Source organism: Mus musculus, chromosome X (assembly GCF_000001635.26).
Source record: "Mus musculus strain C57BL/6J chromosome X, GRCm38.p6 C57BL/6J".
NCBI lineage: Eukaryota > Metazoa > Chordata > Mammalia > Rodentia > Muridae > Mus > Mus musculus.
The window spans coordinates 164,298,281-164,315,207 of NC_000086.7; the positions used below are offsets into that span (position 1 = coordinate 164,298,281).

The 16,927-nt window shown below is 40.9% G+C and overlaps 1 protein-coding gene across 2 annotated transcripts in view; it reads left to right on the forward strand.

The window, feature by feature from the left end:
* The window catches only part of Pir (pirin), a 103,583-nt gene that overhangs the window by 28,850 nt on the left and 57,806 nt on the right, over positions 1-16,927 (forward strand). For both annotated transcript variants that reach the window (NM_027153.3, NM_001301402.1), the window contains one exon: positions 1,944-2,150. In NM_027153.3, coding sequence (NP_081429.1) covers positions 1,944-2,150 — 207 coding nt within the window. The remainder of the gene's footprint in view (positions 1-1,943; positions 2,151-16,927) is intronic.

Here is a 16,927-nt window from a genome sequence, read left to right on the forward strand (position 1 = left end):
TCTATATCAGACCATTTACATATTTTCTGGGATGCAAAGGACCCGTATTGGATCATTGTGTTTCAAAGAAAATGGAATTAAAAAAACAAAAACAAGAGGAAAATGCTGTCATGAAAGCAAAAGGAAACTCCCGGCAGAGCAGAACTGGAAACGGAGTTAACCATGCTTTATCTAAAAGGTTAATCAAGAGACCGAGAAAACGGGAGGGGGATTTGAGTTGGATATTGTTAAGATACATTGTATATATGTAAAGTTTTTAAAGAACAATATGTAAAAATACTGATAGAGGAAGTTCTAGTGGAGTAGGAAGATGCTTTTAAAATAGGAAGAGGCCCTTGAGGAACATCAATTGCTCTAGCTGTTGTCAGACAGAAAACACTGGATCCCTCCATTAGAAGGTTCAGGTGGCCTTTTCAAACAGAGTGGAAAGAAATGTAGTTAGACTCAATGAAGTAAAGAAATCTCCAAGCCAGGTAGTGGTTTTCTTTCAGGTCCTCAGACTTATCTCCAGCTGCCGGTTCCTTTGTATGGACTTCTCCTCCCATTTCTTTCCCATTGTCCATGCTTCCTTTGGGTTTCAGCCTAATGGCTGAACCCTCAGGTAAGGCAACTTGAGCCACCTCATGTATGCTGGTAGAACTCTTGTTGTTCTTCACAGTATCAACCAAGCACAGGGATAATGACACTGATTAGTTTGAGTAGCTGTGTTAGGGTTCTTTTTCCCTCTCCAAGGGCTGGGTGAAAGATAGTGCTGATGGACCTCTTCAGAGTTCAGGTGGTGACAGTTCCTATGTATCCATACACAGCACCCCATCTGTGCATGTATTGTTGGGTTTCTCTCAGAGGCTCTTGGTCACTAATGGATGCCAAGTGGAATCTAAATATTTTAGTAGTCCCTGGCTTCTGTACAATTATTCTGAAGTTTATCTACATGGTTCCCAGTGGGCCTAAGCTCCAGGCCCCAGAGCTGTAACTTGCTCATGAACACTCCTCTTTGCCTTTTCCCTTTGCCCTACTTCCTCTATTTTGCTTTCTCTATCCCTTTCCAACTAAACACCCTGCGCGGAAGTCCTTGTTTCATGGTCTTGTATGGGTGAATCCAAGCTAAAACAAGCAGAAAATGTATCTATCATGTTCCAACCCTGCATCCTCAGTGTCTGTGGCTAGTGCTTGGAACGGGCCTCCAGCATGCTCTCAAATATGTAAACAAACAAACAAACCCCACTTGAACTATCTGCCTAACAGCCAAAGGCAAGAATTGATTCTCTCAGTAGTGAGGGCTCCATTACTGTAATTGTATGCCTAGAGGTACAAGCTTACCATTTCTAGGTTAGGGGATGTTAAGGGCTTTCCCATGTCTGTCTATCTAGTCTCACATACACGTTCCTCATCTGATGGACATGTTAGCTGCTCATTGGTACATTCCTCCCTGGGAATTCCACTCTGCGTCAGGAAATTGACTCTCCCAAAGTTGTGTTTCCTACTCAGGAACAATCCTGATCACTCTTTACTGATTTCAAGGCAATCCTCAAGATTTATCCCAACTCCACATCTCCCTGTTGGGTTGGCTAGGCCTGGAATCTAATTGCGTTGTTGCCTGCCATCTCTCTTACCCAGTACTGCTTTTGTGCCCTTCTTAGGTCAAATCATACTCCAGTACAATCTGGCTACAACTCCGCTCAACCTGAAACTCAAGTATCACAGAGGATTCTTTCCCTTGTACAAATTTCAATTCTGATACTCTGATTCAAAATAAGGGAGGCTTAGGTAACTTGAAAGAACCGCCGGGAACTGTCATAGACTTTTGTTATTTCTTGAGATGTCCAGGCACTCTGACCACTGTCCTAGATGGATATGTCCCTTTGCCATGGTGTAGTTGTTGTGTGCATAGACTTGTTAGCAGATGTGTTCCATTTGACTTCTTGTTGGTTTGGTGTTTGCAGTGGATGACTGCAGGACGAGGCATTCTGCATGCTGAGATGCCCTGCTCAGAGGAGCCAGCTCATGGCTTGCAGCTGTGGGTGAATTTGAGACGCTCAGAAAAGATGGTGGCGCCTCAGTACCAGGAACTGAAAAGTGAAGAGATCCCGAAACCCACCAAAGATGGTGTGACAGTTGCTGTCATTTCAGGAGAAGCCTTGGGAATAAAGGTATGTCATACCTGTTGTGTGTCTCTGAAATGTGAAGTATATGGTGACATCAGGGTAGGTGTATCTTCATCATCAGCTCTCACTGACTTTATCATATATGTGTCCCAGTGGATAGAGTTGCTTCATAGATATTAGAATACATACAATTTAAGGGAACCCAGACATTTTTTGCTGTGTGCAAACTCTTTGAGTTGGAACACTTATAAGAAATTATGCTCATATAAAGAATTTGACTGAAAAGCAGTTTTCTAGGCGTGTCTTAATATATGTGCAGATTTACCCTATTTCTTAACATTTGTTAGTCCAATTTAATACTTTGAGTCTTAACTCTTTGCTACTGCAAAGTTACTGCTTTTAAGAGACAAACAAAAAATGGGACCAATCTCACTTCATAAAGATTTATGCAAATGATGTATGTCCCACTTAGTGAACAAGAAAAGCATATGACAGTATTACACAGTTTTAAGACAAAATTAACTGTTTGGGCTGGAGAGATGGCTCAGCATTTAAGAGCACTGACTGCTCTTTGATTCCCACCACCCACATTGAGACACAGTCACCTATAACTCCAGTCTCAGAGGTTCTGACCCCCCTCTTCTGACTTCCATGGGTACCCACACACATGCAGACACAAAAATACAAAATAAAATCTTAAAAAAAATAGCATTTCACTTAACTTACATAGGACATACACTGTATATTTTCTTTCTACTGTTTGGGTTAGGGTCTTGCCCCAAATAAAATCAATTTAGGAAGGAGGTACGACAAGTATTGTAGTAATTGCCTACCAGAACAATTTTCTGAGGAGGCAAAGGATCCACACAGCAACCAGTAGGTGGTAATGGTGAGCTTGGTCACAGGACCTTGGAGGTCGTGGTGCCTAGAAGTTGACCCTGAGAGGCAGACTCCTGTGTACATGATTTTAAAGGAAGTACTCCTAGGAAACAGTGAAGAGAACCTGGACAAAGTATGAAGGGAGCTAAGCAAGATAACTGTCTCAGGCAAAGACCACAAAAGCGCAGCTTTAACCAGACCTCACTGGGGACTCAGGATCATCATGCGTCAGCATTGGTCCTGACCCACCCCAGACAAGACAGCAAGGTTTTCATGCTCTCTCCTAAAGGTCATTCATTGGTTGATTCTGGAGTGTAGGGTAAAAGTAGCCAAGGGAATCTGGTAAGGGGCCTGGAGATGTGACATCTAGCACATCTAGAATATTTCAAACTGCTTTGCTGTTCGCCCAGTGAGCAACGAGCACCTACAACTGTTTTCACCAGCATTTTATCGGTTCTATCTGTTTAGCTCTGTGCCCCATTTTTTAATTGGGTTGTTTGAGTTGTTGATGTCTAATTACTTGAGTTCTTTATAAATTTTGGATATTAGCCGTCTGTCAGATGTAAGGTTGATGAAAATCTTTTCCCAATCTATAGGCTGCCGTTTTGTCTTATTGACAGTGTCCTTTGCCTTACAGAAACTTTTCAGTTTCATGAGGTCCCATTTATCAATTGTTGATCTTAGAGCCTTAGCCATTGGTGTTCTGTTCAAGGAGTTTTCTCCTGTACCAATGAGTTCAAGGCTGTTCCACTCTTTCTGTTCTATTTGATTTAGTGTTGAGGACCTTGATCCACATGGAGTTGACTTTTGTGCAGGGTGATAAATATGGATCTATTTTCATCCTTCTACATGCAGATATCCAGTTAGACCAGCACAATTTGTTGAAGATGCTTTGTCCCCACCCCACCCCCATTGTATAGTTTGGGCTTTTTTGTAAAAAATCAAGTGTCTATAGGTGTGTGGGTTTATTTCTGGGTCTTCAATTTTATTCCACTGATCAACGTGTCTGTTTCTGTACCCATACCATGTATTTTTTTTATCACTATTGTTCTGCATCACATTAGCTAGCTTTATAGAGCCCAGGACTACCTTTCCATGTAATGGTACTGCCTGTGGGCTGGGCCCTCCTTCATCAACTAACAATCAAGACAATCTCCCTCATAACTGCCTACCCACCAATGTGATCCGGACGGTTCCTCAGTTGAACTTCCCTTCTTGGATGACTCTAGGCGGTGTCAAGTTGATAGTTTCACTAACTGTGACATTTGGTGTATTTTGATTATATTATGTGCATGTGAGAATTATGGCTTATCAGTGGCTACTAAATAATTACTCAATGACACACGTTGCATAATTATCAGGTAGGCTTGGATTGTTGTCTGGGACCCACTGTTTGTTTGTTTACATTGTTTTATTTTGTTTACTGTGCATTATAAGCACAGCTTTGGATTGACATTTGAACACATAGGTGGATGTTTGTTTTTATTTGTGTTTCTAGTACACACAGGAATAATTGAAGGGGAAAACAGTGTTTACTCTGTAGTGCAGCTGGAAATGGCTTTTCTTTGTGTTTCTGTGACTTAATTGTTTTTGTTCATCAAGCCTGGAGTCTTTCTTTTTCAGCTTTTTTTTTTTTTTTTGAAGTTTCCTCTCCATTGTGAAGAGGAGATTTAAGACCTTGTGAGCTCTTCTGATAAAAGGCCTAGACCATCACTAAGGTGCCCCAGACAAGAACACAAGTGAAATTGGCACATTTTCTCCCTATGTATTTTTTTTCGTCTATTACCTGTTTCCAGGACTCTGAAGTTCTAGGGACGTTGAGGTAGATGTTGAAGGGTAGGAGACGCCCTCTGCATTTCAACCAAAGCACAAGACTTTGGTTGAATCTATTAAAATTGTCTGGGAAATTGTATTTAGAATACAGATGTGCTGACACATGACTGCAATCCCAGTGTCGGGTAGGCCGAAGCAGGGGGAATCAGGAGTTTGAGACCAGGCTGGGATATATAGTGAAAAACTATCCAACCTTATATGCCAAAATAATGTGTCTGTCTGCAGAAAAAAAAAAGAGAGAGAAATCAAACTGGTGAGTTACTAAGTGTACTGGCTGGTTTTGTGTGTCAACTTGACACAGGCTGGAGTTATCACAGAGAAAGGAGTTTCAAGTGAGGAAATGCCTCCATGAGATCCAGATGGAAGGCATTTTCTCAATAAGCGATCAAGGGGGAAGGGCCTCTTGTGGATGGTACCATACCTGGGTAGTAGTCTTGGTTCTATAAGAGAGCAAGCCGAGCAAGCCAGGGGAAGCAAGTCAGTAAGTAACATCCCTCCATGGCCTCTGCATCAGCTCCTGCTTCCTGACCTGCTTGAGTTCCAGTCCTGACTTCTTTGGTGATGAACAGCAGTATGGAAGTGTAAGCCAAATAAACCCTTTCCTCCCCAACTTGCTTCTTGGTCATGATGTTTGTGCAGAAATAGAAACCCCGACTAAGACACTAAGTAAGCAAAGCTAGCAATTGTCCTGCTGTGTGTCTGCCTCACTGCTGGAATGCTGAGCACTGTTGGCATACCGCTGGGGAGGCAGAATGCAATCAGACATAGGGGGTTCCAGCCCGTATTTCCCCAGGTGAGAACAGTGGGAGGCTGGAACGGATGCTGTGGGTCTCAATCTCCTGTGTACCCATATACCGCTTGGGACCTTGAGGAGTTGAGAAAAGAACAGTGGTCCCTATATGCCAGGCAGGAAAGGGGTGACTGAGTCCAAGATGGGGTGGAATCAAGCTTAGTTCTGAGTGAGTGCTGAAAATGCTGAGGGGCTGAAAGAAAAAAGTCCTTCTCCAGGAGATTTAGGCAAGGCTTTTTACAAGGAAGGCCTCCCCCAGTGGCAATCCTTGATGAAGGAGATGGTCCTTGCCTGCCTAAACTGCCTTATTTTTATGGTGGATATGAACATATTTGTTTTACTGAGTGTGAACCAGGGATTAAATACCTTCTTCAGGAAGGCATGCCCAGGAAGGGAAGCTCATTGGCTAAACATGTGTGGCCTATCTAGCTAGCCCATTAACATGGAGAGCTCTAGGTTTTTATGCTACAAGACTGGTTGTCCTCTCAGGTGGTGTCATGGTTACATGTTCCAGGAGAGGATAGGCAGAGCTTGGTCCAGCACCTGCTATTCTCAATTCTGAGATTCCCCAGGGTTTTTGAACTTTCTTCAACCTTACCAGTTCTTCTGTCTGGTGGCACAGTCCATGTGCCCTACAAGCAATATCATAAATTCTTAGCGTTTTCAATGGTGTTTCATTTATAGAAAAGTCAAGGAAGTTTTGAGGTTGAAGTCCATTCCAGTTATAGACAGAAGGGCATTTTAAAGCACATCCAAGCTGCAGACTATATGATGTTGCAATTTTAACCAAGGCTTAGAGAACAGAAGTAATGTTTTACCTTTGGGAAATGCCATGCTGGTAGCTGCTGGCCTTGCTTATTTCATTTTGTTGAATAAAATTTCTGAAATATATTATACTCTCCAGAGTAAATAATCGGTCTTTATTTTGAAAGCATTTATTTATTTATTTATTTATTTATTTATTTATTTAATGTACATTGTTCTGCCTGCATGTATGCCTGCAGAGCAGAAGAGGGCGCCAGATCTAGTTATAGATGATCATAGCCACCATGTGGTTGCTGGGAACTGAACTAAGGACCTGTGGAAGAGCAGCCAGGGCTTTGGAAGCATTTTGATAGAACCTATTGGAACCTTCCAAAGTACTGGTTTTCTAGAAGCATTCTGGTCCATGGTTACCTGTATGGACAGACCAGGTGACACACCTCACCATGTACTAGATGTATGGGCTGTGTGGTCTTAAAGAAATGAATTGATTTTTCAAGACTTAGTTTTGTAAACACTGCATAAGTGGTAGCTGTTGATATTATTTTGATTGTTTTATGTCTAGTTGGATAGAAATTGGGTAAATATTTATGTGTGCTACCAATACTAAAGAATTTCTTTTGAAGTTTGGAAAAGGTAATTAATCTGCTGTGAAGTAAGGACATAAATGGTCTAGAGCTACCATAAAGATATACCAAAGATAGTTCAGCATCAAGAAGATTCTTTGGGGACTGCAGAGACCATGGTTAAGGACACAAACTTCTCTTACAAAGGGTCTGTGCTTGATTCCTAGTACCCATATCAGGTGGCTATAACTGTTTGTAACTCTAGCTCCATGGGATCTGATGCCCTATTCTGGTCTCTGAGGGTATGTGCACTCACATGCACATGTCCACATGCATGCATGCATGCCTGCATGCACACATATAAAAAATTAAAATTAAAAAAGATAACTAAACTAGATACAAGTGATGCTAAGAATATACCTTTCAAGAGGTCGATCTACTTATAACCAACATAGGCTCACCAACAACTTCCCTTCCTATAACTAATCTATGTAGAAAATTTGGTGACCACTGTGATGCACTTGACTTTAATATTCATATGGATTGCCTGACAGATTTGGACAAAGTGGAGATTCTTATGTAGCAGATCTGCAGCAGTGGGGTCTGAGATTGCAAGGGTCTAACGTGCTTCTGGGTGGTTCAGTGCTGTAGCCCAGGAACCAATCTGTAGTTTGTTAATGGGCGTGGCATCCAGGCCAGGGGAATGTGCTCATTCTTAGGAAGTTTGGTTTGGCTCTTGTAGGTAATGTGAAATGGTTCAATCCAGTGAGTTTTAGCAAGCCCCACATAAGCATTGTGGATTTGAATATTTATGTCTACAAAAACAAATGTGAAGAGTGCTTTGTAAGATGCCATAAGCTTTACAATTAGCAAAACCATCTTTTTTATATACCCAAAGGTAACCATGACCATTTTTCCCAGGTCGTTTGTGTCTAAGCATTTATTCAGCCCTTGAAATGCTGTAGCCAATTTTGAGCAAGATTCTGCCAGGACACCACAGTCTGAAGTAAATGTTGAAATGGGAGAGAAGAAAAATGGGATGGTTTGAATACTTTCTGTCACTTTTGAAAGGACACAATTGCATGTTTGCTTCATGAGAGTATGCAATTTTCCAAACCCCATTCCATCCTTATCAGCCAGCCAATCCACTATATTTATTGCCAGCTCTTTTTGGAACACAATGTTGTTCCCCCTCGATGCCTCTATTTGACTCCTGCTGCTCTCTACATTCCATGATGTCAGAAACAAACCTTGAGGAGGTCAGAGAAAGACAGTCTAGAGCCAGATGGCCAGGGTTCAAGGCTAGCTCCACTACTGAAACACGTTGAGAACTTATTTAAGCTGGCTGAACCTCAGTTTTCTAAACTGTAAAATGGAGATGGTCATGATACCTACTTAGAGAGTCTTTTAGGAGGAATAAGTTGAATATATACTCCATATGTGTGTGTGTGTTGACAAAGCCCTATATGGAAGTCCTATATAGTCCTGTACATGCTGTTTTCATGCCTTTTATAAGCCTGTAGACAATGTTAAAGTGGATTACATATACAACATACTCTCTGTTTGAATGGGCAAACTTGGTGATCATGGGCTGGATGACTCTACCTGTTACCAAAAGAATTTGCCATTTACCTAACATAATTCACTCCAATCATTTTGCATTCTCCAATCATTTTGCATTCTGAGGAAATTTGAGTTCTTGGATTCTATTCTGTGCCTTTGCATGAAGCTCTTCCCTAAAGCTTTGCCTGCCTGAGCTGCCCTCGATCCCCTTAGTGATGTGGACAGTGTTGTTCCTCCATGGAAGCTGCCCCTTCTTTCCCAAGCTCAAAAGAATAAGTTTACCAAGTAGCATTTTAGGAACTATTATACATTGAAGATGGATATCATATGCATGCTTTTGTTGTTGTTTTGTTTATTTGTTTGTTTTGCCTTTCAATTCCAGCAAGTTCATGGAGATAGCCTGACAAATACTCTCTTCCTGGCAGGGGTTAGGTGGGAAAGTAGGTTTCTGACACAGGGAGCCTGACAGAACAAGCTCCAGCTGGCCTAGAGAGCAAGCAAAGGAGAGATGCTCAGGAAGTGATCCTCGCTCCGACCCTGTAGGTATGTTTTATAAACCAGAACTCTGTTACAACTTAGCAAATCTGTGACTCTAGATCTGTAGGTATTTAACAAACATTCCCTTTGGGCTGAAAGTGGGTAGATAAACTTTAGATTGTTCTCTGGGTTTTGTTTTGTTTTGTTTTTTAAATATGGGTGTGTTTACATATTTAGAATGCCATGTTAAATTGGAAAAGGATATGTGTGAGAGAAATGAGCAGAAACAAATGAAGAACCTAAAGACAACATGAAGATGTCAGGAGTATAACAAAATAGAGAAGGACTTAGAATCTTTAAAGAGCTTCTAAACATAATTGCCTGGCTGTAGATGTGCTTACAGTTTGAAGGCAAAAAGAATTTTTTTCAATTTCAAGATTTGAAGTTTTATTGTGTACTTTTATTGTTTATGTTCATATTATACATCAATACATTGTATATATTTATTATATTTATTATTATTATTAAAACATGCTTCCACTTGTTAATGTCTTAGAAGTGAAGATTTTCAGTATAAGAAAAATGGATACAAATGTAAACAAACTAAGAAAATAGTATACTATCCAATGTCAAATTAAGCATCAAATAGACATTTAAAAAGCAGATGTCTACCTTTGAGCAGTTTCTGGAAACCTAATATAATTTATCACTTTAGTAATCTAAGACTGTTACGTTAAAAGATTATTTATTTATTTTTGATTATGTGTATGCATGTGTGTCTGTAGGGAGGCGTGTGAGAGCGGGGGGGGCGGGGTCCATGGAGAACAAAAAAGGGGATCAGATCCTCTGGAGCTGGAGCTACAGGAAGTTGTGAGCTTCTTGACATGGGGGCTTGGGAACTGAATTTGTGCTCTATGCAAGAGCAGTACTTGTTCTTAACTCCTGAGCCACCTTTCCAGCCCTGGCGTTTTCTCTTTTTTCCTGTTACATAGCCCAAGCTTATCTTGAACTTTTCATTCTTTTACCTCAGGTACCCAGTGCCATGAATGACTACACCTGGCCTGGCTTTACTAATCTCAATCAATCAATCAATCAATCAACCAATCAATGGATCAATCAAACCCATCCTCACTGCTCTGGAACTTCAACCTAGAGCCTTATTTTTGAGCGCTCTACAATACTACCAGCTCCCCATGACTTTTAGTGGTGCAAGGTTTCATTTTGCTAACTGTTTGTATTAGCTTTTATTTACAATGATTTTTCCTTTAGGGTGTAACACAATTAGATAGATGGTATGATAATTTCTTTAAAATGCTACCTTTAAAAAGATCACAATCACAATATTGAATTATGGTTGAGTTTCTCTTCTGAAAATGTAACGAAGTGTATTGTCATGGGTAGGTTGGGGAAGAGATGAAAAGAATTACTCTAATGAGGCAGAGAGCTTCCTGGGATTCTGTTGACACAGAAAACATGAGGGAACATGATACTAGGGAGAAACATTGAAGTGTGCTATAGAAAATGGAGTTTAGACGCTCAGTATTTTCTTCTGCTCGCTACTGCTCATCAAGAACAAACTCAGAATTATCCCTTTTCATGTAGCCTTGCCAGCTGCTATAGACTAAGAAGCATCTTGACTTCTGTCCAGATCCCCACAGCTGTCCCATCTTCACAACTCAGAACAGTTTTGGATATTTCAGTTACATCTCCCATTTCTCTCTTCATTCAGTCATTAGGTACCTACTTTGTGCACATTGTATATGTTAGAGATATGATGTGAATGAGATATAGCCACTAGCTTCAAAAGCCCTCATAGTTTAGGGTACAGAAAGAAACCAACAACATCAGTAGTGTAATATGACAGGAGAAACAATGAAAATGACCATACATAAAAGTTCTATGATTAGCCAGAAAAAAAGAGGAGTAATTCTGCTTATGTGGATAGATGGAGAGAGGGAGGAGAACAGAAAGGGTAGGGATTTTGTGTCTTACAGTGGCTTGTATAAAAGGCTTAGATATGGGCTGGGTATATATCTCAATACATGTGCTTGAAGTGTAAGTATTCGAACTCAAATCCAACCTCCAAACCTCACATTTATAAAAAAGCTGGGCATAGTGTTACATTCCTGTAATCCCAGAACTGGGGAGGAGGAGACAAGCTGATCTCTGGTTCTCACTGGTCAACCAGTCTGGTCTATTTGGAAAACCTCGAGTCCCGGTGAGAGATTCTGTCTCAAGAAAGATTCTGTCCCAAGAAATAAGGTAGATGATATCTGAGGAGAAATGACACCCGAGACTGATCTCTGGCCCCCAGAAGCACACATTTGTGTGTGCATTCTCCACATATGTGAACTTGTGTGCAAATATACAAAAATAAAAATTAGGGTTAAGAAAGTAAAATGGAAAATTGCTTTGGAAAGTAATAGGGGCTACATAGGCAACCAGGTATTGGTGGAGTTGTGAGAGTTGTGAATGGGAAAGAAAGGAGATGATCTAAATAAAATACTGTAATGGAGGGAAATTCAAAAGTAAGTTTGAGTAAGACTGCATTGTTCCTAAGACTGACATTAACTGTATGTGGTTCTGTATCCTTCTCTCCCATTGTTCTATATGGTTGGGAGAATGATCTATGATGGCCATAGTTTGGTTTTGAATGAGTGAGCTTATTAAGCATATTTCAAGCAAAAGAATAATAACAATAGATAGCAAAACATTATCAAGTTGATGGATTGGCCAGTCAAAGCTTCTGGCAGAAATTGACTGTGGAAAGCCCCATTGAGGCATCTAGCTGGTGTTCTCCATAGAGTCTCAGACAGTGCAGATGAAACTTCTGAGTCTAAGAACAAAGGGCAACGTAGAGCTAATGTCATCGAACTGGATGCTCTCAAAATCCACTAGAACCTGCTGAATTCCAGATTGGATTCTCCTTCCATGGATGAGGCTTCCATAGTTGAATTTTTTGGCCTCTCTTTCCAATTGTAGACACTTATATATCATGGAATAAACAATAGTAACCTCTGTTGGAGGTCATTTAACTCCTAGCTTTTCTCAAGGACACAGTGATTTTAATACCATTAACTGCTTACTATTTTTCCCTCTCTGTATCACAGGGCCAGCTTGACTCAAGATGGGGCAGGGTTGGAGGACATTTGATATAACACGCTTTTGATGTTGTGGGGAAGAGCTGCTTCCAGAGATAGTTTCTCGGTGACCTCAAACAGTGCAAGACAATTTATCAATACAATATATGCCACTTTCAGAGTTTATTTGAATAGCTGGCCTTGAGGTTCAGATGGGTGTGGTCCTCAGCACACTCTGTGTACCAGCATCTCATTTCTGATACCATGAAGCTATTTGTTCTACGGGAGCTGCCTCAAATAGGCCAGGTGGTCCCAACTGATACTCAGCCTCATTTCACAGAGAAGCGAACACTTGGCTTTGATTTGGTGTTGAGAATAGGTAAAATTAGGCTGCCAGTATTTTTAGTAAAAAGAGGACACCAAAGATATGCACCCAACAACTTCAAAGAGCTTGACCTATGGTAGGCAGCCATAGTTGGCACTTCATTTGGAGTTAGGAATGTTCAAATAAACAGTGGTCAAGATCTGTTCAAATCAGCTGTACAAAAGGTTACTCTTGCCCAGGGCAGCCCGATCACCCCAGAAATACCATTGTCGGTGTACACTAAGGGTGCCAGATGTTCTTATTTCTTCAAGATGTCCCTGCTGCCTAATCACCTAGGAAGTACATTCCATCTTTTCTGACAAGCCCTAGCCTGCCAACAACAGAAGAACGGATAGGGGCATTTAAAGTCAGAAGTTACATTCTATAGCATTCATATAGCCTTCTATATATATATTCTATAGCATTCATATAGCCTTGGCCTTACTGGTGACGCTTACGAATTTTCAGGGAAATTTAGACTAAAATGCTAATGCAAGCTATCAAGAACCAAGGTATTACGTTTTGTAAAGGCAAGTTAGCATTTCATTGCCCTCACTCGGATGGCTGCCAAGACTTGCATTTTTAAAATGTAATGAGTCTTTCCTCAGGAACATATTAAATATATTTTAACTAAAGGCAAAAATAAAGGGCAGCTTCACAATGTGTCTTCAGACTCCTGCATGAGGCATTAAAATCTGAGGCTCATGACATGATAACATGCTAAGGAAATAGCTATAAATACAGCACTTCATCTTGACCGGAGCACATTCTTAATTGTTTGATAAACTTATATTAAATGTGATTAGTCAGATCAGTGCCAGATATAATGATTTTTGCTTGAAGCATTAGACTTTAATGATATGTTGTTTATATCTCAATTAATCTTAAAAATAATCTATTACTAATGATAGGGAATAAGTAATACAAATAGCTTAAAATTCTAACTGAAATGTGCTGTAAGGCATGAAATTGCTACTGTATTTTTAGAAGGAGGAGAATGTTTTGGTTAGAAAACTATAGAGAATTCTTTTCCACATATACTGCAAATCCAAGGCCATTGTCTTAGCTTAGAAAGATGAGATGGGGAAAAAGAACACACTTGCCATTCCTGGAAGGTCTTCCAAAATCATCCATGGAAAATGAAAAGGATTTGCCAGAAAAAAAAAATACCATTAACTCACCTGAGCCCAGCTAACATGTACTGTGGGCCATCTGTATGAGACTTGTCAAGGTATGGAGAGAGTGGGAGGGAGAGTGTAAAGTCGTATGGGAGGGCCAGACACATCAGCTGGAGAGATGAGTGTGCTGTGATGAGCTTGCAGACTAGTGAATGTGGTAAGCTCATGGGAAGGCAGAGTAGGAGGCTCAGTCCAATGAAAGGGTCAAGCAATGCAGGACCAAGCCTAAAAGAGAGAACTAACCTGGCAAATGAGTGTGAGAGGGGCCAGGGAGATGGCTCAGTCTGTAAAGGGCTTGCTGTACAAACACGAGGAGCTAAGTTTGATCCCCTCAATAGAAAAGAAAAACAAGCAAACAAAGTGGTCATGGACTGGAAAGGTGGATCAGCAGTCAAGAGTCCCATGTTAGGAGGCTCACAGCCATTTGCAAGTCCAGCTCCAGGGGTGTTGCACAACACCTTTCCACAGTTAACATGAGTCTTCGAAAGAAATGCCCCTGTAATGTGAGCACTGGGAAGGTGGAGACAGGAGGGTCTGAATCAGTGAGCTCTAGTTTCAGTGAGAATTCTTTCTCAGAAAATAAGGTGAAATGCAGTTAAGGAAGTCATCCAGTCTTGACCTCTGGCGTCTACATTCATGTTTAGACATCCACATTGTCACCAAGCTGGAAACACACACACACATGAAAACACACATGTACATACATGTATATGCTGACAAGAAGCATAGGAAACAGCACAATTAAGGATGCTCGCTGACACCATTGCACACACTAGCAAGATTTTGCTGAAAGGACCCAGATAGAGCTCTGTCTTGTGAGACTATGCCGGGGCCTAGCAAACACAGAAGTGAATGCTCACAGTCAGCTATTGGATGGATCACAGGGCCCCCAAATGGAGGAGCTAGAGAAAGTACCCAAGGAGCTAAAGGGATCTGCAACCCTATACATGGAACAACATTATGAACTAAATAATACCCCTGAGCTTTTGACTCTAGCTGCATATGTATCATGTCGGCCATCACTGGAAAGAGAGGCCCATTGGACTTGCAAACTTTATATGCCCCAGTAAAGGGGAATGCCGGGGCCAAAAAGTGGGAGTGGGTGGGTTGGGGAGTGGGGGGGAGGGTATGGGGGACTTTTGGGATAGCATTGGAAATGTAAATGAGGAAAATACCTAATAAAAAAAAGGATGCTTCTATGCCATGGTGTGAGGCAGTGTTAAACTAATGTTCAGAACACACATTCGTTGTCTCAAGCATGAAAACTGGTCAGGTTATCATCTTTTTTTTTCCCTGTAAAACTGCTTGGCAGCTTGTTTTCATGTGTGTGAGGGCCTTTCATGTTGAGACTATAGCTGTTCCACATGGAGTGCAGTCTTAGTTGATTAATATCTAGCTTGTCCAGGATCATTGGGAAAGTGACCAATTATAATTTGACTTTCTTTAGAAATTCTAAAAGCCCTTGTTCTCTTTCCTTATAGACAGTCAGGATTAACATTATGAAAGGAAATCATGATGGTCATAAAGGTTTTTTTTTTACCCCCGCCCCCCCCCTGGGTCAACTATAGATAGTAACTCAAAAGATCTCAATGTTTCTCTTTGAAGAAAACCAATCTGAAGTCCACAACAAGGATCTTTTCCCTAAAACCTTCAAGCACCTGCATCTGGTTAGTGTTAGTCTCATCTTTACTCTCTGACATGAAGGCTGGCTCCATCATCCTGACCTCTTTCCATGCTTCTCTAATTACAAATAAGTGTTCCACAAGAAAGAGGAAGAGCTGGGTTGTGGAAAGGAGGAATAAAAATAGCCAATCATTTCTGGGTCTCCCCATCCTTTTGGCACAAGGTTTTCTTTTTCTTTCTTCTTTTTTTTTCTGTTCTGTTCTGTTCTGTTCTGTTCTCCCCTTCCCCTCCCCTCCCTTCCCCCCCTGTACTGAATTTGAAATCCCTACATAACCAAGGAAGAGCTCAAGCTCCTATCCCCTGCCACACCACATCTCACTTTGTGCATGTTTGGGTTACTAGTATCCAGTAATACATCCATTTTTATGCTATGCTTGGAATTAGTCCTTGCTAGGCAAGCACTCTATCAATTGAGCTACATATTCAGTAAATTAGGGGTCTTACAGACTGTCTCACTCCATCCTCACCAATGGGCTTTCTGCCAATTATGTCTTTTTGGATGCCTTCTTCTTCCAATTAGCTTCCCTTTCTGGCAGTGGCATGTCTGCCTGTCAGAAATCAGTACTTGCCAACATTGCTTTCTATCATGAGAGACTTCGAATGTCTTGGACTAACTAACAAAACTTGGCTGAGATACTGATTTGAAGCCATCTGGTACTTATCAGTCTAAAAGAGGGTTTGAGCAAGAGTTTCTGGTGAGTGTCACTAGATATTTGCCTTGATTTTAACTGGCAGATTAGTTGTCAGCCAGGTAAAAGAAGTGCATTGACAAGGGGCTGGAATTTGATAGATGTCAAATACAGATTGCTGAAGAGACCAAAAGAGGATACTTGCTTCCTTCATCTTCTGAGTTTAGAATGAGTTAAGACATAAACTGAGAAAATAATGACACGGGGATGCAAACACCATCCCCCCCTTCCAGTCTAATGTGGACAAGAGTGTAGGCTTGAGTCTAAGGCTTTGGTGGGTTTATTACTTCCTCTCCGCTGATAATAATACAGGACATGAGGTTCTCATAGATAGATGAGAACCATGTCCCTTGGTGTTATGGTCTGTGATCTACTACCAATTCAGTCAATCCCATACAATCAAGGAGAGAAGAGGGAGGAAAGGAGAGAGGGGGGAAGAAAGAAAGTAAGAATTGGTGTCTGCTTTTTAAGTGGTCTGTGTAGATTTGTATGGCTGGGAAGATTCTAAGGAGACCTAACACATGTGAAAAATTGGATTGCCACGTTACCAAAACTATACCTAGAATTACAGAGCCAATTGGCCAATGTCATGATAGACTCAAATGACTATAGATTGTGTGTTCAGACCTCATCTCTGCCATTTTAGTATATCTGTAACACAAAAGAAAAACATTTTAAATGATTTTCAGCCTTTAATTCTTCAGCTTCCAAGTAGAAATGCTATTACATAGCCCCTGAATTATTTGAATGCAGCAGCACAGAGTGTATTTACTAAATATTGGCTTTCCTCCCTCTTATCTATGACTTCCTGCTCCCATATTTCCTTATCACAAGGCATTTCATAGTGACAGACTTTATTGTGAAGTCTTTTGAACTTCTTGACAAGTGAACTGAAAATGGCTAGCAACCTTAATGGGTTTATGAAGTACAAAGGTCTAAATCAGACCTTATAATGAAA